This window comes from Tupaia chinensis, unplaced genomic scaffold (assembly GCF_000334495.1).
Source record: "Tupaia chinensis unplaced genomic scaffold, TupChi_1.0 Scaffold000369_1, whole genome shotgun sequence".
NCBI lineage: Eukaryota > Metazoa > Chordata > Mammalia > Scandentia > Tupaiidae > Tupaia > Tupaia belangeri.
This window is the reverse complement of record NW_006159866.1, coordinates 1,518,560-1,545,576: the sequence shown is the minus strand read 5'-3', so window position 1 is coordinate 1,545,576 and position 27,017 is coordinate 1,518,560. Positions and strand designations below refer to the sequence as shown.

The following is a 27,017-nucleotide window of genomic DNA, read 5'->3' as shown; positions in this document are numbered from 1 at the left end:
AGTTTAAGCCACCAGGTCTGCGACTTGAACCGCAGTCAACTACATCAGAGTTCAGCGACAGCCATTATGCCAACTGCTGCCCCCCCCCCTTTTTTAAAGAGATTTTTTACTATAGAGTGCATGCTCTCACTAGAGAGACAGAGACAAAAAGTGAGAAATCACTCCCCAGGAGGATAGCCACGCCACAATCCCGTCTCCATTCTCTTCTCAGGATTTGGGCACACACACACGCACCCAGCATGAGTTTCAAGTGGTTAGGTCTGGGATTTGAATTGCAGTCAGCCACATGGGAGTCCACCATCCCAACCTCTATGCCACCTGCTGCCCCCCAAAAATCTTACGACATCTGGGATAAAGTGAGTTAAATGTCTTTTATCTACTGGGAGATTTTATCTAGTTTTATTTTGCTGATACTTAGTGTTACTTTAAAAATCCTTTTTGAAAGTCAAGTACAAAGCAAGGATTCCTGCCCAACTTCATTTCCTCATCTCATTCCAGTGAAAGACTTTCCCGAATCCTACCAAAGAAAGTAGAAGGCCCAACAAAAGTAAAGGCTCTTTTTTTTTTTTCCTCTTCTCTCCTCTAGTGAACTCTCCTCTCTTTTGGTTGGTATGTAATCCTATTTATGCTAATAGATACAACTTTGGTCATTTACAGTGGTATCAGCATCCAAGTCTTCCCTTCAATGACCAACTATTGACTGGTCTTCTCTAACCAGCAGGGCAATTATTTATCTATAGAAACCTACCTATGTAAATACTACAGAATCTTTGTTAGCATTGATAAGGGCAGTCAAGTTAAAAATAAATAGTCGAAGTACACTTTCAATCCATAGTTTCAAGGCATACCATTTCTAAGTATAACTTTAATGTACACAAGGAAACATACAGAACAATGTTCACTGTTATACTACACATAACAGCAAAAGATCAAAAATAGCCTAAATGCCTATCAATATGAAAATGAATACTCTAATAAAGTTATATACTGCATATTTATTTAAATATATGTATTCGTATATTAGCTATCATACAAGATCCGATAAAGGCACTTAAAATGAATGAATCCGAGCTATACATAAAAACAGGAATACATCTCAAAAACAACGCTGAGTGAAAATACAAGTTGAATCATATAATTTATAAAAGGACAATAAAAGCATACAAAACAACATTGGTTAGAACTAGTATAGAATTATCCATGAAAATGATAAAAACTAAATTCAGGATAGATGTGACTGAATGAGAAGGAGAGAAGGAGAAAAATAAGATTAGGAAGGGATTTAATTATTTCTGGACAATTTTATTTCATTAAAAAAGAAAGTTAAGATAAATATTGATTTATGTTAAACTTGGTTTTTAGGAACAATGGTCTTAATTCTTCATTGAAAAACAAAATAACCTGAGTTAATAAATTTCAGTATTTTCATAGCTCATTTGAAGCTAAGCAGCTACAATTCTGACTTAAACACTTCTTTTGTTCACTGATTCAACTTTTTTGTTTAAACTTCAGAGCTGTAAAAGAGCGTTGGTGAAAGATCCAAGCTCTTGAATAATGACATAAAATACTTTGAACTCTAAATAATTTTGCAGAAATTGCCACAGAATTAAAACAAATGCTCTTGTCTAGAAAAATGTTAAAATATCTTTATTTAGGGGCCGGCAGGCGGCATGGTGGTTAAGGGCACTGCATTTCCACAGGGCTGACCATGGTTGGAATCCTGGACCTGACGGCTTGCTTTCTCACTTTCCCTCCCTCCCTCTCTCCCATCTCTCACTCTGTCCTTCTCTAGTCAAATGAAAAATAAACAAATATAAAATAAATAAGTTAATAAAATAAAGTTAAATGAAGTTAACCTCTTAAAAAATGTATATTTATACTGGAGTGACATACAAAAACTATAGTACTTTACATATCACTGCAGAGTACAGAATGTGATCTGAAACTCAAGCAAAACTAAATTATTTGTGCCTAAACTATAAAGGAAAACACATCTGGTTTATCTTGATTTGCATTATTTTGGCTTAGCTCTCACACCTACCACACTGCATTTCCACAGGGCTGACCATGGTTGGAATCCTGGACCTGACGGCTTGCTTTCTCACTTTCCCTCCCTCCCTCTCTCCCATCTCTCACTCTGTCCTTCTCTAGTCAAATGAAAAATAAACAAATATAAAATAAATAAGTTAATAAAATAAAGTTAAATGAAGTTAACCTCTTAAAAAATGTATATTTATACTGGAGTGACATACAAAAACTATAGTACTTTACATATCACTGCAGAGTACAGAATGTGATCTGAAACTCAAGCAAAACTAAATTATTTGTGCCTAAACTATAAAGGAAAACACATCTGGTTTATCTTGATTTGCATTATTTTGGCTTAGCTCTCACACCTACCATCATTTCCACACTCCCTGCTGCCACAACATCTTTGGGTTTTGCATCTTTGGTTCCAATGTAGGAGCCGATGGTATCACATGACCAGGGAGAGTATTGGCTATAATCATTTCCTTTGTATTTCCCAGCTACCTTCAAGTCTTCATCCAAAAACTAGAGGGAGAAGGAAAAAAAAAAAAAAAAGAAAGAAATAAGACAGAAAATGGGTCCATGAATAACAAGACAGAGGAAGTAGGAAATTTCTTTAACATCATGCTGAAGCAACAAAATGATGGTGCTTTGATTTTTAAGTGTCATGATAGAAAATTTTTTTTGGAGATCACAAAAATATAAAATAAGTAAAGAATGATGCTTAGCCTTCATATTTTGTTAGCAGACAGTCAAAATGAAGTATTTTAATATCTTTCAAGGAATCAAGCCAAGATTTTTTAAATTTTGCTATAGGGCATGTCACTCCCCAGGGGGAGAGAGAGAGAGAAAGAGAAAGTGAGAAACTATTCCCAAGGAGGATGGCCACATCCCAATCTTTCATTCTTCACTTGGGATTTTAAGCAAGCACACAGTGGGTTATGGAGGAATCAACCATCTTAACCACTATGCCATTGGCTGGCCCTCAAGTTAAGAATTTAGAAGTGATTTGCTCAACCTTTCTTCACTGGATGAATTCAATGCATAAACAAAATATGTATCACGTCATAGTTTGGCAAGACTCTTCTCATTTTTTTCCCCAGTAAACAAGAACACTAAAAACTAATTACCTGAAATGCTCCATATGGTGCGTGATGATGTAACAACTATTTACTGAAATGTCTTTTCACAAATAGCAGTAATTCATATCTAGAATAAATTCTGGTCCTCAGGTAGATTTAATGAGGTGAAAAGGATAAGATACTAGGGCCAACACATGGCAAAGTGGTAAAGGCGCTGGACTTCCACATGGCCCACCATGGTTTGCATGCTGGACCTGGCAGCTTGAAAATCACACTGAGGACGTGTACATGCATACCCAAAATCTGAGAAGGAAAATGGAGACGACGGGATTGCAGCATGGCCATCCCCCTGGGGGGAGATTTCTCACTTTCTCTCTGTCTCCAGCAAGCACCTACACACTATGGCAAAAACCTAAAAAAAAATAAGATACCTAATTTTTATTTTCTCAAGTTCTGTAATTACATAGTAATAAAATAGCTATTCTAAGGCTAATATATTTTTACTAAAACAGCAATGTTCATACTTATGTTTTACATTTTTAAAGTGCTTTTATGTATACTATTTTTCTCATTAGCTCTTCAAGTCCATGACCGACAAAACAGGTGAACTGACCACGGTTATACTAGTATATGCCTCCTCCTATATACTGAAGATGTTGAGTCATCATTTACTGGCCTTCTGTACTGACAGAAGGTCTGCTGCTCACCCCATTTTCAACAGCAACTTCTGTTTCTACTATTCATTACTGTTTCTTTTTTTCCTTGTTATACCATTATTATTTTCGAATTTTTCCCAGAGGGCAAGGGTCTTGGGAAGCAGGGAGTGAAGATTAGTGAAAAAGCACCCCATATAAAGAATGTAATTCCTTCTCCTCTATGTCCTGCCTTTCAGAATTTTAGGCACACATGCATACATGTCCAACATGTTTTTCAGGCCACCAGGAATGGGACTTGAATCGTGCAATCAGCCACATGGGATCCAGTTAACTTAACCACCTTGCCACTGGCTGGTCTATCACCACTATTTTTAAAATTTCACCTCTTTTTTATTTATCATCTCCTTACGGACTTCATGAAGAACAGTTAAGCTTTTAAAACATGACCTACTGGGCTAGCAGGTAGTGTAGTGGTTACGGTATTGGACTCCCACATGGCTGATGATGGTTTAAGTCCCAGACCTAGAGGCTTAAAACTCACACCAGGTGCATGTATGTGCATGCCCCAAATCCCAAGAGTAGAATAACAAAAAGTAAAAACAAAAATAACCCCATGACTTATTTCCGGGCCAGCAGATGGCATGGTGGTTAAGGCACTGGACTCCCACATGGCCTGTCATGGTTTGAATCCCAGACCTGGCAGCTGAAAAATTATGCCAGGCACATGTGCCCAAAATCTGGAGGGAAGAATGGAAGAGAAGGGATTGTGGCATGGCCATCCCCCAGGGTGTGATTTTTCATGCCTCTGCGCATATGCTATAGCAAAAACACAAAGAAGACTGTCCTCCCCTCCCCACCACCATACTGTACTATACCACCATTAAAAGTAAGATTAATTTATATGCTGACACAGAAAGACATCCAGGATAATTAAGTAAAAATGAAAAACAAACCAAAAGTCTGACAGAAAAATGCTCAAGATGCATTAATAAATGATCCTATTAAAAATGTTAATTCAGAGGGAACCAGCAGTTAGTGTAATGACTATGTCGCTGGACTCCCACGTAGTCAACCGCGCTTCGCGTCCTGGACCCGGTGGCTTAAAACTCACGCCGGGCGCGTGTGCGTGTGTGCCCAAGATCCCAAGAGGAGAATGGAGGAGAAGGGATTGCGGCGTGACCACCCCCCCTGGGGGGTGATTTCTCGCTTTCTGTCCCTATGTCTCTGTCTGTCGAGTGCACGCACCCTATAGCAAAAAATCTCTCAAAAAGTTAATTCAGAGGCCAGCAGATGGTGTACTGGTTAAGTTTCTGGACACCTATATGGCCAACCACAGTTCATGTCCTAAATCTGGTGGCTTGAAACTCATACTGGGCACACTGTGTGCGTGCCAGATCCCAGGAGGAGAATGGAGAAGGAATTGCAGTGTGGCCATCCCCTGTGGGGAGTGATGTTCACTTTCCCTCTCACTGTCTCTCTCTCTCTCTCCAGCAACCACATGTACCCTAAGGCAAAAATCTCTGGGGAAAAAAAAGTTAGTTCATGCACAGAAAAAAGTTAAATATATACCAACAGTTAAAATATATAATAAGCTGACAGTGGTTATAGAAAAAAAGAATTTTGGAAAGGTTTCTTTCTCTATATCATGGGTTTTTATAAATATAAATTTAGTTCAACTCTAAGTTCATTGTTTATAATCAGAACTGAGGTTTAAATGATAGCTCTGTACATTATTACAGTAGCTAAAATATTTCTAGATTAAGTTCCTTAAAAGCCAGGCACTAACGATTTTTATTAGAAATAAAATAATAATAATAAATGTGAAGTTGTTATCTAATGCAATGCCTACTATGTGCCAGATGACTTATGTCTCATTGAATTTGTACTACACCATTATGAGAGACTTTATTATCCTTGATTTACAACTGGGGAAACCAGCTACACAGTTCAGGAAGAATACGTACTTACAAACGATTGCACAGTGAGTGAAGAGGCTGAGCCTTGAAAAGTTAAATATGTTTGATTCCAAAATCAGCTCACTTTTCACAATGTCAAATTGCTTTTCATATTATTTATAAAAATAATATGGCATAACTTCTGCAAATAGATCATTTTCATGCATCCAATTGGTTGCTCTTAACTATGTGTGATATACTTTCTCTTTCCTTACTTATTATTCATAATTTATCAGTTAACTATGATTTAGAATCATAATTCTACACATAAAGAATGAAAGGCATGTTCCTAACATAGTATCAACTGCAACTCTGCTGAACAAACTTATTTGACTTTTTATTATACGCCCTACGAATGAAGGCAGTACATAAACTAAGAAGAACAATGTGAAAACTTGGCTTAAAAAAAAAAAGAATTACTAAATTATTATTTTATTAAAATAATTATTTTATTTAACTTTACTTATTTATTTAAACTTGACCAGAGTGAGAGAGAGAAAGTGAGAAAGGAAGCCACCAGGTCTGAGACTCGAATCACAGTCAGCCATGTAGGAGTCTCGTGTCCTTAACTACCACACCACCTGCTGGCCCCAAAAGTTGGCTTTTTGAAAACACGAAATTTATAAATCCCTAGCAAGACTGACAAAAACAAAACAGAACAAAAAAAGAAATGGAAAAATGAACATTACAATGGATCCTATAGACATTAAAAATAAGACAATCATTCATGATAATAATGTGTTTTTTTTTTTCCTTTGGAGAGGTTTTTACTATAGGGTACGTGTGCTCGCCAGAAAGACAGGGAGAGACAGAGAAACAGAAAGCAAGAAATCAAGCCCCCAGGGGGATGGCCATGCTGTAATCCCTTCTCCTCCATTCTCCTCTCAGGATCTTGGGCACGCACGCACATGTGCCCAGTGTGAGTTTAAACCACCGGGTCCGGGACTCAAACCATAGTCGACTACATGGGAGTCTAGCAACATAGCCATTACGCTAACTGCTGGTCCCCATTCATGATAATAAATTAGCAGTCTTATAGACATACAAAGATATCTCCCTAAATTACTGAATTACCCTGCAGTGTATGTGTATGTATGTGTGTGTATACATGTTTTTTAATTTGCCAGAGGACATATGTGCTCATAGGAGAGAGAGAAACAGGGAGGAGAATGCACCCACCAAATGGACATGGTCACACAGCAATCAATCCTTTCTCCTCCATTTCTCCACTCTGTTGGCATTTTGGCCATGCACACACGTGTCTGGCATGTTTTTCAAGCTGCTGGAGCCGGGATCTAAAACCATGCAGTTGACTATGTGGAATTTGGGTCCCTTAATCACCAGGCCACACAACTGGTCCTAACCAGCTTGCTTTTTAGAACAACTTTATTTCAGAGCTCTTTATTCTTTCATTACCTATATTTGCCCATCCTTCCTATTATTTAAACGAATTTTACTATCCTGCTAGTTTCCTCATTATTAAGTTAAACAAATCTTTGACATGCTTCACCTATTAAAAAAAATAATCTGGGGAACCAGCAGTTAACGTAATGGCCATGTCGCTGGACTCCCACGTAGTCGACCGCGGTTCGCGTCCCGGACCCGGTGGCTTAAAACTCAACGCCGGGCGCGTGTGCGTGCGTGCTCGAGATCCCGAAATGGAGAAGGGATTGCGGCATGACCATCCCCCCTGGGGGGTGATTTCTCGCTTTCTGTCTCTATGTCTCTCTCTGTCTGTCTGGTGAGCGCACGCAACCTATAGCGAAAATCTCTCAAAATAAAAAACAAACAAACTGAAGCTAAGAATAGATGGAAGCTTCATTAATCTTTTTTTTTTTGAGAGTTTTTTTTTTTTTTGTGCTATAGGGCGCGTACGCTCCCCAGAAAGACAGAGAGAGACAGAGAAAGCAAGAAATCACTCCCCAGGGGGGATAGCCACGCTGCAATCCCTTCTCCTCTCAGGATCCTGGGCACGCACGCACATGCGCCCGGCGTGAGTTTAAGCCACCGGGTCCAGGACTTGAACCACGGTGGACTACATGGGAGTCCAGCGACATAGCCATTACGCTAACTGCTGGTTGCAAAGCTTCATTAATCTGACAAATATTATCTAACAAAAACCCTACAGCAAATAAAAATTCCACCTACTCAAAGACTAGAAAAGTGTTGAGAGTACCTGCTACCACCACTTGTATTCAACAATACACTGGCATGTAACAAAATAAGAAAAATGAAGCTGCCTTTGTAGTCTAGTTGTTAAAGGAGCCATATCCCCATTTTTTTAAAAAATTTTTTTGGAGAGGTTTTTGCTACAGTGCATGTGCGCTCGCCAGAAAGACAAAAAGCGAGAAATCACCCCCTGGGGGGATGGCCACACTGCAATCCCTTCTCCATTCTCCTTTCAGGATCTTGGGCACACACGTACATGCGTCCAGCGTGAGTTTAAGCCACCGGGTCCAGGACTTGAACCACGGTGGACTACATGGGAGTCCAGAGACATAACCATTATGCCAGCTGCTGGTCCCTAAAGGAGTCATATCTTATGTGGCTGATTACAGTATGAATCCCAGCTTGGAGACTTGAAAAACATGCACAATGTGTAGGCATGTGTACCCAAATCCCGAAGGGATGTAGAAACAGAGAAGAGGTTGTGGTATAACCACGTCCCACAGGAGGGTTATTTTCTCCCTCTCCCTGTCTCTCTCTCTGGTGTACATAAGCACCCCTTGTCAATGAACACACATACTCTCTCTCTCAAATGAAAACATAAGACAAAGACCAAAGGGAACAAGCCTGCGATACGGTGGATCCCTTAAGTTCTGGCCCCAGCAGTTTGAAAAACATGTGTGCATACCCCAAATTTGGAAAATGGAAATAGAGAAGGGATTATGGCATGACTATTCCCCATAAGGGGCTGCTTTCCTACTTTCCCTTTCTGTTTCTCTCTCTAGAGAGTGCACATGCCCTCTAGCAAATTTTTAAAAAATATTAAAGGAAAAAAAAATTATTCACAGAGAACATGATTTTGTACACAAAAAATCCAAAAGCATCCACTGACACATACTAGAATTAATAATAAAATTTAACAAGCCTGCTGAATAGAAGAGTAAATGAGCAAAAACCTACTTAATTTCTCTATATTAAAACAAGCAGAAAACAAAATATCAAGAAGGATTTCACTAAAAATAATTTCAAAAAACATCCATTTTCTAGGAAAAAATTCAAAGATACACAAAAGTGAAATGTAAATTTATTTATAAATTTTTCAATTATTTGTAAATATTTATGAAGATGCTCCAAATAAATAGGTATATATCATGTTCATGGTGACTCAATATTAAAAAGATGTCACTTCTTTGGATATTGCTCTAAGCTAACAAGGTCCAATGGAAATATAATGCAACCCACATATGTAATGCCAAATTTTCTAGTACCCAGATTGAAAAAGAAAAGAAATAGTTATTACTTTTAATGATATATAAATAAAATATTTTACTTTTTTAGTACTACATCTTGTTTTCTTAGTTTGGCTAGAGGGTACATGTACTTGAGACACACACAGAGAGAAAGAGAGAAGACAAGTGAAAATCCTCCCCATCTCCCCGCTCCCCTCCCTCTCAACCGGGGAGATGGCCACACACAATCTCTCCTGCTACACTCTTCTCTCAGGATTCTGAGCATGCACACATGTGCCGTCATATTGTTTGTTCAAGCTGCCAGTTCTTGGATTTGAATTGCAAAGTCAGCCATGTGGGACTCAGCTGCCTCAAAAACCACCCCATTGGTGGGCCTGGTACTACATCTTTGCATCCAGCATATATTTTTATGCTTATGGCAGATCTGACTTCAGACTAGCCATATTTCACACTCACTAGCCATGTGAGGTAATTGGCTACCAAACCGGATAGTACAGATCCAGAGAATCAATGTAACTTAACAAAAATTGGGGTTGTTCTACTGTTCTATTCAACAATACACTGGAGTGTGACAAAATAAGAAAACAGGAGCTGCCTTCATAGTCTAGTGGTTAAAGGAGCCATATCCTACTTGGCTGATTACAATGTGAATCCTAGCTTGGAGGCTTGAAAAACATGACTGGTGTACATGCATGTATACCCAAATCCTGATGGGATACAGAAACAGAGAAGAGGTTGGGATGTGACCACATTCCACAGGAGGGTTTATTTTCCTTTTCCCTTTCTCTCTCTGATAGAAATCAACACACTGATTCTTGAGGAAAACCAGAAAACATACAAGACCAATTTAATACAAAACCACACTAAGAAAATGTGGTATTGGCACAAGTATAAAAATAGGTCAATGGGGGAACCAGCAGTTAGCGTAGTGGCTATGTCGCTGGACTCCCACGTAGTCGACCGCGGTTCGTGTCCCGGACCCGGTGGCTTAAAACTCACGCCGGGCGCGTGTGCGTGCGTGCCCAAGATCCCGAGAGGAGAGTGGAGGAGAAGGGATTGCGGCGTGACCATCCCCCCTGGGGGGTGATTTCTTGCTTTCTGTCTCTATGTCTCTGTCTGTCTGGCAAGCGCACGCACCCTACAGTGAAAATCTCTCCAAAAAAAAAAAAAAAAAAAAGTCAATGGAACAGAGTAAGAATCCAAGAACAGGGCCATCCTTAACGTATACTGGTTCAGTAGGCTGGATCACACATGTCCGACTGTACAGTTCAAATCCCAGACTCCAGGGAATGTGTATGCACACACCCAAAACCCACAAAGGAGGGAGAGATGGTCTGGCATGACCATCTGCCACATGAGAGTGCTTTCTCACCCTTCCCTATTCTCATCAGTTGAGTGCACATTCCCTCTAGCCAAAACCAAAACAAGAACAGAGAGTCCAGAAATATATATGGTTACCTGGTCACGATAAAGGTGATGGCAGGTAAAGCAGTGGTGCTTAAGCTGGCTAGATCCTACGTGGCCAACTGCACAGTTCAAGTCTGGGACTTGGTGGCCTGAAATACACTCCTGGGGCATATGCATGCAAGCCCAAAACCCCAAATGAGGGAGAAATGGAGGAGAAAGGATTGTGGTGAACTATATCCCATGTAGGGATGCTTTCTCAGTTTCCCTTTCTCTCTCTGGTTAGTGTATGCTAACCAGTGTTTCGTGCAAAAAAAAAAATAAATAATAAATAAATAAATAATTTTTTTTTTTTCATTTAGTGCTGCTAGGACAATGAGATGCCTTATGGGGAAAAATATGAACCTTGATTCCTAACACAATATATATAAAAATCAAGTAAAAAATGAATTATAGATCTAAATATGAAATAAAATAAACTTTTTAGAAGGAAACAGAGGAAAATATAACCATGGACAAGGCAAATATTACTTAAACAGAATATAAACATTGGTAAGAGAAAAAATGACAATCCAGACTAAAAATGAGGTGCTTACTTCCTCTTGATGAAAGGTAGGAGGCAAGGTTGGTGAAGGTGCAAAAGGAGGTGGAGAGATAACCTTTCTTTCCTCTAGTTGGGCCATTATTTCCTTTCGTCGGCGATGTAGCTCATCTAGACTAGGATGGGGCTGGGGAGGAGGAGGAAGCCGGTTATAAGGAGGCTCCTTGAAAATGGAAAGATTAGTTAAATGGAAAAGAAATATTTGAAGCACATTGATTCATTTAGCATATGCTTTAAATAAGCAGCTTGCACACCCATCTTAAAATTAGAAATACTAAAACTCAATAATACAAGGGAAAACAAAACAAATAAAACCCCCTCAAACACTCAAGATGTCCCAAAGAACTAAATTTAGATGACTTTTTCTCAGTCAGAGACTGTAATTTCCAAATAGATATTTAAAAAGTATATGGGACCAGCAGATAGCATAACGGTTATATTGCTGGACTCCCACAGAGTCGAATGTATTTTGAGTCCCAGATCCAGTAACTTCAAATTCATGCCAGGTGCATATCCATGTGTGCCTATAATCCTGAGAGGAGACTGGAGAAGAAGGGACTGAGGCATGGCCATCACCTCGGGGGATGATGTCTCACTTTCTGTCTCTCTGGTGAGTGTACATGCCCTACAGCAAAAATTGCTATTAAGGAAAAAAAAAGTTTTAGATTCTGAAGTTCAGAATCTAAGAATGGTTACTGGAGGGTACAAGAGTTTGCCCTCTTTAATAGTGTTTTTTTAAAGAAAAGAATAATTTATTTTGTTGTTGCTTCTGTTATTAATTTGATCAGAGAGAGAGAGAGAGAGGAAAGGAAAATGAGAAAGCAAGTCACCAGGTCTGGGACTCAAACCATGGTTGGCCACGTGGGAATATAGCACCTTGACCATTGCACCACCTGATGGCCCCCATAATAATTTTTAAAAAGTAACCTATCCAGGGGCCAGCAGGTGGTATGGTTGTTAAGGCACTAGATTCTCACACAGCTCTTTGTGGTTGGATTCCCAGACCCAGTGGTTTAAAAATCATACCAGGCATGCATGCATACATGCCCAAAATCCCAAGAGAAAAATGGAGAAGGAATCGTGGTATGGCCATTTCTCCTAGGGAGTGATTCTCACTTTCCCTCTCTGTCTCTCTTTCCGAGAGTACACTTGCTCCACGGCAAAAACAAAACCAAAAAACAAAATACAAAACATACCCAAATAATGAAAAGACTAAAAAAAAAGAAAAGCTTTCTTATAAAAAATAACTGATCGAAGGGTAAAAGAGAATTACTAGAAGAAATAATCACATTAAGTCTATATAGTAATGATAAAAGAAAAGACAACATACTCTGAGGTATGACGGTCTGATTTGAGTTGGATGAGGAGCCACTGGGTAATAACCCTCCATTTGCTGGTATCTTTCTCTGGATTCAGGTACATAGGATGGTACTGCTGCAGGTGGAATCTCAATAGGTATGGGGCTTTCTCGAAATATCTCCTCTCTCGCATAAGGCTGAGCAGGGTAGACTCGGCGGCCATCATAGTGAGGTGGGTACATAGGTGGGTACTGTTGTGGCTGTGCACCATACTGAGAGCTTACTACACGGTCTTGGAGGTAGGGTGAATAATGATCCAAATAGGGAGGACCAGGTTCAGGAGCAGATGGTGGAGGTCGGACAAAGCGAGAGACACATTGTTGTGGAGTTGTATAGTACATACCTGTACAACAAAAAAGAGGAACCAAAAGCAATGATGAACTAATTTATTTTTCCTTTTCAAGTATTCAAACAGGCCAGTTTCAGTGACACAGCAGTAATGCAATACTCTAAGATGCTGAACCCACAGGGGAAGGTGCTAGACTCACAACCTGAGGTCTCCCTGTAGGTGCCAAGTGTTCACGCACAAGCCTGTGATCCTGGCAGGTTGGGTGTGGATCACAGTGTGAGGTCCCTGTTGGGGTTGCCTGTCTTTATCTCTCTTGGCAGAAATAAATAAAGTTAATAAACAACATACTGGGCTGGTGTTGTAGGCCAGCAGTTAAGGGAGCTAGATTCCACATGGCTGACCAGGGTTCAAATTCTGATCATGACAACTTAAAAAATATGTTGGGACATGTGTGTGCATCCCTAAAATCCTGATGGGATGAAGAAATGGGAGAAGGGATTGGCTACTCCAGTAGGGAATGCTTTCCCACATCTACCCCCAGCAAGCAAGCACATATCTAGCAACTAAAAAAATAAATAAAAAATAAATTTTTAAAAATTCATTTTCTTTCTTTCTTGAGAGGGAGGGAGGGATACACTTGATAGAGTCTTGCCATGTTGCCATCCTCCCCCATCTCCCAGCCATCCAGGATCATAGATGCACGGGCATGTCTGGTCAACCCAGAATCCAAACCCAAGCCTCCTATGGGGCTCCAGTATTGCACAGTGACATTATACCGCCTATGCTACTGTGGCTGGGCCTCTTCCTAGCTAATATTAACCATCCCAACTAATTAATTTTTTTCTCAAGAGAAAAAGGAAAGTTTATTGAGAGGAGTGCCTGGGATGATTACTTAATTTTTAATACACACACAGGAATATTATTCACACATATACAAGGGGTTGTCAAAGAGTTCAGGGAACCAGCAGTTAGCGTAATGGCTATGTCGTTGGACTCCCACGTAGTTGACCGCGGTTCGCGTCCTGGACCTGGTGGCTTAAGACTCACGCCGGGTGCGTGTGCGTGAGTGCCCAAGATCCTGAGAGGAGAATGGAGGAGAAGGAACTGCGGCGTGACCATCCCTCCTAGGGGGTGATTTCTTGCTTTCCGTCTGTCTCTCTCCGTCTGTCTGGTGAGCGCACAGGCCCTATAGCAAAAACCTCTCCAAAAACAAACAAACAAAAAACACAAGAGTTCATATAAAATGCCTATCAAGAAAAAAATTGAGCAAGAATTTCAAAATTTTTTGCATGAAAATACACTCATATTTTATTTCCTTTTTTAAATGAACTTTTTGAGGTACCCTTGCAGTTTTTTTTATTCTTTATCGGGTCATCTGAAGTCATGACTTATTTTTCTGTTTTCCTATATAAAAATGTGTCAGAATTTTTCCGATGACTCAATATTACTGATTTTATACTATAAACTCTCTACATGAATGTATGTTGTATTTCTTTTCATATTTATTTCAGGGCCCAGAAAAACAGTACTGACAATTAAAAGGAAGTACAATGTACCATTTACATTTAATTCAGACCCCTGTAATATTAATTCTTTTTTCATGCTTGAAGAAAATGTTAGTTAGGAGAATATATACTTTTTTTTTTTGAGAGATTTTCATTGTAGGGCGCGTGCGCTCGCCAGACAGACAGAGACATAGAGACAGAAAGCGAGAAATCACCCCCCAGAGGGGATGGCCACGCCGCAATCCCTTCTCCTCAATTCTCCTCTTGGGATCTTGGGCACGCACGCACACAGGCCCGGCGTGAGTTTTAAGCCACCGGGTCCGGGACACGAACCGCGGTCGACTACGTGGGAGTCCAGTGACATAGCCATTACACTAACTGCTGGTTCCCAGGAGAATATATACTTATTACTCAGCAAATTTTCACTATCTACTTGGGTGACTTGTTACTTTCACCAAAATAGGAATTCATTTATTATACAACTGTTTATAGTAGGTAAGGCAGTTTGATATTATTTTATTTATTTCACACTACTTGATCATAAAATCTGTTTTTCCAGTCTTAAAGAATGTGTTTATTATCTATCTTAAGGAGACAACTGTGTAAATGATTATTCTTACGTGTATAGTTCTCGTTAACTCCTAAGAAAACTGAGTGACATAAATGAAAGATCATTACCCTGCTGATAAGGTGTTGGTTCAAATGCTGGAGCAGCTCCCCGGGGATCTGGATAATAAACATCTGCCTGTTGTGCTGGATATAACTGAGAACCTCGTGGTACCATCTGAAGCGGTTTGGTGACAGGCATGGGAGGCAGATCTGCTGGCCCCCTTGGTGGTACAGGATGTGGATTCACAGGTAAGGCAGAAATACTCTTAGGGACGGATTCCAGCCTAAGAGAACAAGATAAAGCAGGGCAAGTTTAGTGAAAATACTTCTAATGCACATGAATTGTTACATGTAAACAAGATTTCTACAATTTGGAAAAACTAGCCTATTCTAGTAGTCATCCCTTCTATAAAACCTGCACATTTTTATTTGCAACTTACTTCAACTATGTTGTTTCTTAAAAATCACTAGTGTAGGATCAGCAGGTGGTGTAGTGGTTAAAGTGCTGGACTACCACATGGCCGACCACGGTTTGAGTCCCGGACATGGAGGCTTGCTTTCTAACTTTCTTTTTCTTTTTATTCTTTCTTTCTGGTTGTCTCTCTCTGGTTAGCACATATGTCCGATAGCAAATTAAATACTACTAACAGTAAATAAAATTAAATAAGTAATTCTTAAAAAAAATTATTAGCGGGACCAGCAGTTGGCGTAATGGCTATGTCGCTGGACTGCCATGTAGCCAAGCACAGTTCGAGTCCCAAACTTGGTGGCTTAAACTCATGCCAGGTGCATATACGTGTGTGCCCAAGATCCCAAGAGGAGAATCGGAGGAGAAGGGATTGTGACATGGACATCCCCCTAGGGGGGTGATTTCTCGCTTTCTGTCTCTGTTTTTCTGGTGAGCGCATGCGCCCTATAGCAAACCCCCAAAAAAAAAAAAAAAAAAAAAAAAAAAAAATGAGTACAGGGGCCAGCAAGTAGAGCAGTGGTTAAGGTGCTGGACTCCCACACAGTAGACCACAGTTCAAGCCCTGGAACTGATGGATTTAAAATCACACTGGCCATGTGTGTGCCCAAAACCCCAGGAGAATGGAGAAGAAATTGAAGTGTGGTCATCCCTCACTGGGAGGGAGGGATTTCTCACTTTTCCTCTTACCATCTCTTTCTAGAGAGTGCACACACTCCATGGCAAAAACCTTAAACAAGAAAAACAGGGAACCAGCAGTTAGCGTAATGGCTATGTCGCTGGACTCCCACGGAGTCGACCATGGTTTGCGTCCCGGACCTGGTGGTTTAGAACTCACACTGGGCGCGTGTGCGTGCGTGCCCAAGAACCTGAGAGGAGAATGGAGGAGAAGGGATTGCGGCGTGACCATCCCCCCCTGGGGGGTGATTTCTCGCTTTCTGTCTCTATGTCTCTCTCTCTTTGTCTGGCGAGCGCACACGCCCTATAGCGAAAACCTCTCCAAAAAAAAAAAAAAAGAAAGAAAAACAAAAACAAAAAAACCCAAAAAACAGTACATGAAATATAAGCAAAAAGCAACATACAGGGGCCAGCAGGTGGCATAGTGGTTTATGTGCTGGATCTGGAACCTTGAAAATCATGCTGGATGCATGTGTGTGTGCATTTGCGTGCACACATGCCTGAAATCCCAGGAGCAGAATGGAAACGAGACTATGGTGTGGCCATACCCCGTGGAGGGAATTTTTCACTTTAAATCTCATTCTTTTTGGTCAGTGTACACCTTTAAAAAAAAAAAGTCCATTAAAAAAAAAAAGTTACTATGGTCAATCCATGTCCTGGTGGTTAAGGTGACTGTATCCCACATGGCCAATGGCAGTTCAAGTCTCAGACCCAGCAGCTTGAGAAAAACTGCTGGATGTGTGTTCAAAATCCCAAAAGGAGGGAGAAATGGAAGAGACTGTGGTGTTATGCCCTGGAGAGGGTGCTTTCTGACATGTGCTCAAATGTGCATAATTTTCTCTCTCTCATGTACACATGTACCCCCTGGCAAAATTGATCACAAAAAAGGCAATGATTCCTTCTCTCTTCTACTTATATTTATAAAGAAAAAACTTTAAATGAAAATTAGGAAAAATGACATACAGATCAGGAGGGGATCCAGGAGCACTACTGCTCATATGATCCATCTTTCCTGATTTCAGACTAGAATCATAGCCGGGGTCCGTCCCTCGTGGAATCAGCTGTGTTACTGTGTTCCCTGTTGATACAATTCCGTTTGGCAGAGCCGAGGGTTTTCTGCTGGGCAGATCCACTGCACCTTCATCTGGAAGAATAGCTGCTGATGGCAGGCCCACCTCATTAAGCTGACCCAAAGAGGCACTCAGGGGTCTTCTGGGAACCAGGCGTTTGTTCATTTTACGAAATCTAATAACAAGCAAAGGCACACATCACAAGTCAGAAAAGGAAAATCAAGAACTAAAATGCACATGAAAACATTTTCTAGAAGTTCTCTCTCCCCTAAAATATGAGTTCTATCTATAACTTAAATACCCTGTGAGTATATTTTCTATAAAACCTCAAGCAGCAAGTAATACAGAGTAAGTATAAAACTGCTCATAATATGTATTTGTAACATTACAGATCATACTATTAATATTTTATTACAGCATATTTTTACTTTCGTTGAAATTTCTATTTGTAAAATGTACTAGAAGAGGTAGAAGAATCTTTTTAAAATGAATTATTTATTTATTTAATTTCATTTATTATTTATTTTTTAATTTGAAGAGAGAGAGACAAGAGAGTGAAACAAAGGGAAAGTGAGAAAGCAAGCCACCAGGTCCGGGACTTGAACTGCCGTCAGTCATGTGGGAGGTACAACACCCTTAGTCACCATGCCACCTGCCAGTCCCAGGTAGAAGAATCTTTATAAGATAGTTTCTGACTCCAGCATCTTTATCTCTCAACTATGAAATGCACAGGGACCAGCAGATGGCATAATGGTACATGACTGGACTCCCACATAGTCAACCATGGTTCGAGTCCTGGATCTGGCAGCTTAGAAATCATACCGGACACATGTGTATTTGTTCCCCAAATCCTGAGAGAATGGAGGATAAGGGACTGTGGCATGGCCATCACCCACCTGTTGGTGGGTAATTTCTTAAAATGGAGGAAAAACAGATTTTTTGCGACAGGGAACATGTACTCATTAGAGAGGCAGAGACAGACAGACAGAAAGCAAGAAATTATTCCCCAAAGTGGCTGGCTACACCACAATCTCTTCTCCATTCTCAAGATTTTGGGCACACACGCACATGTGCCCAGCATGAGTTTTAAGACGCCGGGTCTGAGACTTGAACTATGATCAATTACATGGGACTCCAGCAACATAACCATTATGCCATCTGCTGGTCCCAGAAATTAGACATTTTTAATGCCACACTACTCCCCAAAACTACTGTAAGCCCTACTAATAACATAATGTCTTTCAATACACCATCAAAAAAGGGTAAAAGGGTATAAACTGTTTTGTTTGTTTGTTTGTTTTGAGAGTTTTTTTTGATATAGGGCGCGTGTGCTTGCCAGAAAGACAGAAAAAATAGAAAGTGAGACATTACCGCCCCGGGGGGAATGGCCATGCCGCAATCCCTTCTCCTCCATTCTCCTCTTGGGATCTTGGTTGGGCACGCATGCACACATGCCCGGCGTGAGTTTAAGCCACTGGGTCAAGGACTCGAACTGCAGTCGACTATATGGGAGTCCAGCGACATAGCCATTATGCTAACTGCTGGTCCCAGGGTATAAACAGTTTTAATTAAAATTTTTTTAACAATTTTGAACATAGTTTCTCATGTTTATTGGCCAAGGTTATTTTTTCTGTGAATTGCCTATGTTCAAGATCCGTAAATCTACTGGTTCCACTCTTTTTTTTTTTTTAAAGATTTGTAGGAGCTTATGTTACGGGTATCAGCCCTTTGCATGTCATTTCTCAGGTACTTTTTTCTTTTTCTTTTTTGAGGTATGTGCTACAGGGCATGTATATTTGCCAGAAAGACAGAGAAAGTGAAAAGGTAAAGTGAGAAATTACCCCCAGGGGGTATGGTCTCATTGCCATCCCTTCTCCTCCATAGTTCTCCTGGGATTTTGGGCAACATATGCAAGTGCCTAGTGTAATTTTCAAGCCACAGTGGGCAATGTGGGAGTCCAGACCCTTAACAACCAAGTTACCCCACCCTATCAATTTAAATTGTGGTGTTTGTTCCGTATCTTTTAATTTTTTTTTTCTTTATGTATCAATGGTGAGAAACTGTCGAAGGTAATTCTGGTATATGAACACATGCTTTCTACCCTAAAGATAAAACAAAAACCTTTTCCTTCTTTAACATTATTTAATAACTCAAAAAAGTCTCTGTACAGGTTGAGTATTTCGAATCCAATTGAAATGCTTCACAATCTAAAACTTTTAGAGTGCTGACACGATGCCATAGATGGAACATTCTACACCTGACCTCATATGACAGGTCACATTCAAAACGCTGCAATACAAAATTATTGCATTAAATTATCTTCAGGCAACATGTACAAGGAATACATAAAATATAAATGAATTTCATGAATTTCTCATCCCAAGGTATCTCAATCCCAAGGTATCTCATTAAGTATATGTAAACTAAGGCAAATCTGAATACTTCCAGTCCCAAGCATTCTGGACAAAGGGTACTCAACCTGTGCTCTATGGTTTCTTTGACTAATTATTCAAGTCTCTAAAGTATCTATGATTCATTCAGGTATTAAAGACTGAGTCAAGGGGACCAGCAGATGGAGTAATGGTTAAGTCACTGAACTCCCACGTAGTCAACACTGGTTCGAGTCCTAGATTCGGCAGCTTAAAAACTCACACTAGGGAACCAACAGTTAGCGTAATGACTATGTCGCTGGACTCCCACGTAGTCGACTGCGGTTCGTGTCCTGGACCTGGTGGCTTAAAACTCACGCCGAGTGCGTGCGTGCCCAGGATCCCGAGAGGAGAATGGAGGAGAAGGGATTGCGGCGTGGCCATCCCCCCTGGGGGGTGATTTCTCGCTTTCTGTCTCTGTGTCTCTCTCTGTCTGTCTGGCGAGTGCACACGCCCTATAGCAAAAAACCTCTCAAAGAACAAAAACAAAAAAACAAATAAAACTACACACACAAAAACTCACACTAGACACCTGTGTGCGCATGCCCAAGATTCTGAGAGGAGAGTGGAGAAGGGATTGTGGTATGGCCATCTCACCAGACAGGTGATTTCTTGCTTTCTGACTCTCTGGTTAGTGTACACATCCTATAACAAAAATCTCTCTTAAAGGAAAAAAAAATAAAAATAACCAGACTTTGTTTTCTGAATTTTCCTGGATGAACATATTTATTCTTTTAAAATAAAAAAGGACTCTGTGTTTTTAAGATTTTATCAGGTCCTTACCAATAATGTTGAGATTTTAATCAAGGTTTCACATAATTGCCTGTTTAAGAAGAAATAAAACTTTTATAATATTAAGTCTTATCCAAGAACATAGAATGTTTCTTCATTTATTCCGTTTTTCTCTTACGTTCTTAGGTAGTTTACTAATTCAATTCATATAGCTCCAGTATTATTTCCTACAAATTTATTATCTACTAGTTATTTTTTTTGGTCTTGTTAATGAGATAGGGATTTTTAATTTCAACTTAGTTTTAAATTGGTTGTTTCCCATTTAATTCCTTTTTATTTATTTATTTATTTTTTGAGAGGTTTTTGCTATAGGGCGCCTGCACTCGCCAGAAAGACAGAGAGATAAAAAGAGAGAAATCATCCCCTGGGGGGGATGGCCACACCGCAATCCCTTCTCCTCCAGTCTCCTCTTGGGATCTTGGGCACACACGCACATGCGCCGGAGTGAGTTTAAGCCACCAGGTCCGGGACTTGAACTGCGGTCGACTACGTGGGAGTCCAGCAACACAGCCATTACGCTACCTGCTGGTCCTCTCCCATTTAATTCATTTTTGCAACTTAAAAACTTTGTCACCTTACTAAACTTTCATATCCTTTGTTTCTAATACTTCTCCCCTGAGTTTTTCCACATAATAATTGTATGGCTGTTTTATTCTCTTTTTTTTTTTTGTACATGTAACAACTACTACTTCCAGAATGCTAAATAATAGTCTTACTAGTGGAAAATTTTGCCTTATTCTTGCCATTAATGTGGCTGTATTCAATTTTCTTTTCATTTTTTATTTTAGAATTACTTTCTAACTTTACTTACTTACTTATAATTTGACCAGAGAGGGACTGGGGGAGGGAGCGAGAAAAGCAGCCACCAGGTCCAGGCTGAACCATGGTTGGCCATGTGGGAGCCAAGCACCCTTAATCACCATGCTGCCTGCCAGTCCTCTGAATTTTCTTCTTAAATAGCCAGAGGAGCATGTGTGCTCACCAGAGAGGGAGGAAAAAACAAAGAGGGAGAGGAACAGGAGAAAACACTCCTTAATGGGGTGTGGTCATACCATAATCCCTACTCCTCCATTTCTCCATCCTGTCAGGACTTTGGGTAGGCACACACATTCTCCAAAATGGCTTTTTCAATACACTGGGACCAGAGTTTAAACAGGCATCAGCCATATGGAATTTGGCCCCCTCACTCTCTAGGCTACAGGACCAGCCCTTGTACTGGATATTTTATTAAGTAAGCATCATACTTCATGCTGGTTTTTAATTAAAGATATATTTTACTAACATGTTAAGAAAAAACTGATTATATTGCTATTTTCTTAAGGAATTTGGGTCTCTGACTGACACTGGATTTTATTCTAATGCCTTTTGGCATCTCAGGTACCATCTTTGGATCACATGGCATTTCTTCTCTAAAGTATGATTAATTACATTGCACCTCCACCTTTGCACTGAGTGACAGTGCCCATTTAAATGTGTTACTGAATTCTATTTAAAATTTTTGGACTTGTGTGTGCGTGTACCATGCCTAAAATTGTGAGAAGAGAATGGAGAAGAAGGGACTGCAGCATGGCCATCCCCCCGGGAGGGTGATTTCTCACTTTTTCTCCCTGTCGAGAGAGTGTATGATCTATAGTGAAAATTTAACATTATTGGAATGATGCGATCCTTGAAATTTTAAAGAATCTATGAAGGGCCAGCAGGTGGTTTAGTGGTTAAGGTGTTATACTCCCACATGGCCAACCACGGTTCAAGTCCCAAACCCAGAAGACCGAAACTAAAGCTGGGCACATACATGCACATGCCCCAAATCCCAGGAGAACAAAGGAGAAAGGATTGTGGCATGGCCATTCTCTCTAGGAAAGTGATTTCTTGCTTTAGCATGCTCTATCTCTTCGGTGAGTGCACGCACCTTATAGCGAAAATCTCTCTTAAAAATGAAACACAACATAACAAAAAAATAGGGTGAGTAGGTGGCATGGTGGTTAAGGTGCTAAACCCTCCCACACGGCTGACCACAGTTCAAGTCCTGGACCTTGTGGCTTGCTTTCTCACTTTTCCTCCCTCTCTCTAGTCAAATTAAAATAAATTAAATTAAATAATTAAAAAACAAACAGGGCTGGCAGGTGGCATGGTAGTTAAGGGTGCTGGACTCCCACATGGCCGACCGCAGTTCGAGTCCTAGACCTGATGGCTTGCTGGTTCTCACAAGCATGCTCGCTTGCATGCGCTCTCTCTCTCCCATATGTATGAATCAATGAATAAATAAATAAGAAGGGACTGCAGCATGGCCATCCCCCCGGGAGGGTGATTTCTCACTTTTTCTCCCTGTCGAGAGAGTGTATGATCTATAGTGAAAATTTAACATTATTGGAATGATGCGATCCTTGAAATTTTAAAGAATCTATGAAGGGCCAGCAGGTGGTTTAGTGGTTAAGGTGTTATACTCCCACATGGCCAACCACGGTTCAAGTCCCAAACCCAGAAGACCGAAACTAAAGCTGGGCACATACATGCACATGCCCCAAATCCCAGGAGAACAAAGGAGAAAGGATTGTGGCATGGCCATTCTCTCTAGGAAAGTGATTTCTTGCTTTAGCATGCTCTATCTCTTCGGTGAGTGCACGCACCTTATAGCGAAAATCTCTCTTAAAAATGAAACACAACATAACAAAAAAATAGGGTGAGTAGGTGGCATGGTGGTTAAGGTGCTAAACCCTCCCACACGGCTGACCACAGTTCAAGTCCTGGACCTTGTGGCTTGCTTTCTCACTTTTCCTCCCTCTCTCTAGTCAAATTAAAATAAATTAAATTAAATAATTAAAAAACAAACAGGGCTGGCAGGTGGCATGGTAGTTAAGGGTGCTGGACTCCCACATGGCCGACCGCAGTTCGAGTCCTAGACCTGATGGCTTGCTGGTTCTCACAAGCATGCTCGCTTGCATGCGCTCTCTCTCTCCCATATGTATGAATCAATGAATAAATAAATAAATCTAAATAAACTAATTCTTTAAAAAACAAAATAACAAAACTATGCACTGAGCCAAAGACAAATTTTCCCACTGTGCATACATTATGATTAATGAAAATGGATTAAAAAATACCAAAGTTTTAGTTTTCTGTAGTGAACATAACTCACTTTTACTTATGAAAGTTTTCTCTTAGGGCCAGCTGGCGGTGAAGTGGTTAAAAGCACTGGATTCCTACATGGCCCACAGTGGTTCAAGTCTGGACCTGGCGGCTTGTTTTCTCATTCTCCCCCCCTCGTCAAATTAAAAAATGATAACAAGTGGAATTAAATAAATAATTCTTTAAAATAAAAGTCTGCTCTCTGTAGACATGATATAATGAAAACTAAAGAAATTATGTTCTATATTTAAAAATTTTCTTATTAGTTGAAGAGAATACAATCATACTTTTGTATTTTTCTTTTTTTCTTGGAAGAATTATTTTATTTAACTTCATTTACTTACTTATTTATTTTAGTTTGACCAGAGAGGGAAAGAAGAGAGAGAGAAAGGAAAAGTGAGAAAGCAAATCTGGGACTTAATGCGCGGTCAGCTATGTGGGAGTCCAGGGCCCTTAACCACGCCACCTGCCAGCCCCACTTTTGTATTTTTCAATGTCAGCGAAATATACTACTTATGCCTTATTTCAAAGGCCGAGTCTCATGACCTTCACACTTACTTTTCCAGTTCCTCCTGGGAGTGTGCAAATGTACAGCTGGCCCCACGTGGACATCCGCCTCTCTGCTTCATGTCTCGACACATGTATGTTTTATATTTGCTATGCTGTGGAGGCTAAAAACAAAAGCAACAAAAAAACCCTGTAAATTTTGTGTTGCCATTTAAAAATATTGATAATTAAGTGAATAATTCAGACTATTTCATATGTTTATCTAGACTACTCAGCACAAGAAAGTTCATTCTATCTTAAGTTATCAAAGAGTTCATTTGTAAATAAATAAGAAGGTAGTCCTGATTTTTTTTGATATGGTGATATTAATTCTCAAATATGTAGCATCACATAAATTCTCATATAAATATCATAGGGGCTCTATGATCTTTCATAATGAAAAACAAAGTAGAGTTCAAGATTTTCAATAGCATAGACTCTTTTCTAATAGTTGGTTTTTACAAAGTTTAGTAGGACTATATATGTATAATTATTTGTATCACACCATAAAATTTATGAGCCTAGATTTAAAGAATATTCTGTAATTGGGACCAGCAGTTGGCATAATGGCTATGTCGTTGGACTCCTGTGTAGCCGACTGTGGTTTGAATCCCAGACCCGATGGCTTAAACACATGCCGGGCGTGCATGCGTGCATGCCCAAGATCCTGAGAGGAAAATGGAAGAGAAAGGGCTGCGGCATGGCCATCCCCCCTGGGGGATGATTTCTCGCTTTCTGTCTCTCTGTCTGTCTCTGTCTTTCTGGAGAGTGCAGGCACCCTATAGCAAAAACCTCTCAAAACAAACAACCGCAAAAAACTGTAACCAGAGACCAGCAGATAATATAATGGTTACATTGCTGGACTCCCACGTAGTCAAGCAGGTTTGAGTCCTGGATCCAATGGCTTGAAATTCATGCTGGGCGCGTGTGAGTGTGTGCCCAAAATCCCAAGAAATTGGAGAAGGTACTGTGTGGCATGGCCATCCCCCCTGAGGGAGTGATTTCTTGCTGTCTCTCTGGCAAGTGCAACATCCTATAACAAAAACCTCTCTTAAAATAAAAATAAAAAAAAGTTCTCTAACGAATTCTTCTTGACCTGCAGAAGAACATATCAAGGACTTACACATCTCCAAAGGTACAAACAGAACTCATTATTTAAAACCCAGAGATAAGGCAGGATGAATGTGGAAGTTAATCAAACACAATAAATTGAATGGATTTAAGTGCATTTTTATCACTATATGACAGACTTTAAAGTTTGATTATTTTTATTATATAATAATCTGTTGAATTTTACCTGAGCCAGGTAAATTAATAACAGTTTTATTGTATTTTACTTTTCCTCTTTACAACATAGCAAGACCCCGTCTCTTAAAAAAAAAAGAGGGGCCAGCAGATGGCATGATGGTTAAGGTGCTGGACTCCCACATGGCCAATCTTGGTTCAAGTCCTGGACCTGCCAGCTTGAAAAATCATACCAGGTGCATGTGTGTGTATGCCCAGAATCTTGAGAGGAGAATGGAGAAGAGACTGTGGTGTGGCCATCCCCCTGGGGGGTGATTTCTTACTTTCCCTGTCTCCATCTCTCTCTGGCAAGTATAAAACAAAAACTTAAAAAATAAATAAATAAAAGAAGGAAAAATGCCTATAAAATAGGAAACTCTTCTAGCAATCTTTATTACATCAGAAAGGGGAACGAAAAGGAAGAGGTAGACTTTATTTATTTATTTTTTAAAACATTTCAAATTACCGTGACTTTTTTTTTACATAGGACCAAGCCTCAGAACCAAAACATCAGGTCTCTGGCTGATGCACTGTTTCTGTTGTTAACACAGACTAGAAAGGTAAGAAAATATATCAAGAGATGGCAAGTGTGGCATGGGATCAATTAGAAAAAACAAACATGCTATCTTTGTGAGCAAAAATTAAAGAATTTACTGAAATTTTATGTTGAGGTAGAGAAAATACACATGGTACAGTATTTCAAAACCAATGGAACCACCACTCTACCTTCCAAATAAACCTAAAGTTACAACTTCAATCATGTTTTCAGCCCTCCCTCACCCCGTAACTTAATCACCAGAGTCAAAACAAATAAGCAATATAAACTTATATGATGCTACAAGCCCCTTAGTCCCTTCCCACTGCATCACCAAATCCTGATCCTTGAATGTCTACTGCGCGCCTCTGAATCACTGAGGATGTTTTAAGAGCATGAAGTCTACTTGACTGAGGCTAAAAATCTTTCACAGCACTCAGGAAAGCCCACAGCCTGGATATAATCTTTTCTTTTTTTGGGGAGAGGTTTTCGCAATAGGGCGCGTGCGCTCGCCAGACAGACAGAGAGAGACATAGAGACAGAAAGCGAGAAATCACCCCTCCCAGGGGGGATGGTCACACCACAATCCCTTCTCCTCCATTCTCCTCTCGGGATCTTGGACATGCACGCACACGAGCCCGGCGTGAGTTTTAAGCCACCGGGTCCGGGACGCGAACCGCAGTCGACTACATGGGAGTCCAGCGACATAGCCATTATGCTAACTGCTGGTTCCCAGCCTGGATATAATCTTGAAATCACCTAAAACCATCACTTCTAAGTAGGAAGCATTCTATTGGGTTGTCGGCAAAGTCATAATGCAATTTTGTATAGAAAAATATTTCATGGCTTTTCTGATGACCTAATATCAACCTTATTTGAAACCTCCCAAGCTGGTGAGCCCTACTTCCTACAACCTAAATAAATACCCTTGCCACAATTAACCCAACTAACTCTTCCTCAGGGGATACCCTTACTTCTAGCCCCTAAGTTCCTCTCATTTCCATTCCACATTTTCTTTCATGAACCAGTCTCTCCAGCTCTGTCTTTGAAAGGCCCTGTCTTCTCAGACCCTCTACTAGGCCCTTTAGGCCCCAAGCTCCTGTAAGACACTTGCACAGTGCTACCCACTTAACCTCTAACTCAGAGCTACTGCTGCCCCCAACTACCCTCTGCCCTGCCCCCCCCCCC

General features: G+C 40.3%; 1 protein-coding gene across 2 annotated transcripts in view; it reads right to left on the bottom strand.

Moving 5' to 3' along the window:
• The window catches only part of RC3H1 (ring finger and CCCH-type domains 1), an 80,683-nt gene that overhangs the window by 16,151 nt on the left and 37,515 nt on the right, over positions 1–27,017 (bottom strand). For both annotated transcript variants that reach the window (XM_006153336.3, XM_014589684.2), the window contains exons 8-13: positions 24,023–24,135; positions 17,011–17,292; positions 14,973–15,187; positions 12,473–12,843; positions 11,138–11,305; positions 2,401–2,553 (exon numbers count right to left, since the gene is read on the bottom strand). In XM_006153336.3, the coding sequence (XP_006153398.1) occupies positions 2,401–2,553; positions 11,138–11,305; positions 12,473–12,843; positions 14,973–15,187; positions 17,011–17,292; positions 24,023–24,135 (1,302 nt within the window). The remainder of the gene's footprint in view (positions 1–2,400; positions 2,554–11,137; positions 11,306–12,472; positions 12,844–14,972; positions 15,188–17,010; positions 17,293–24,022; positions 24,136–27,017) is intronic.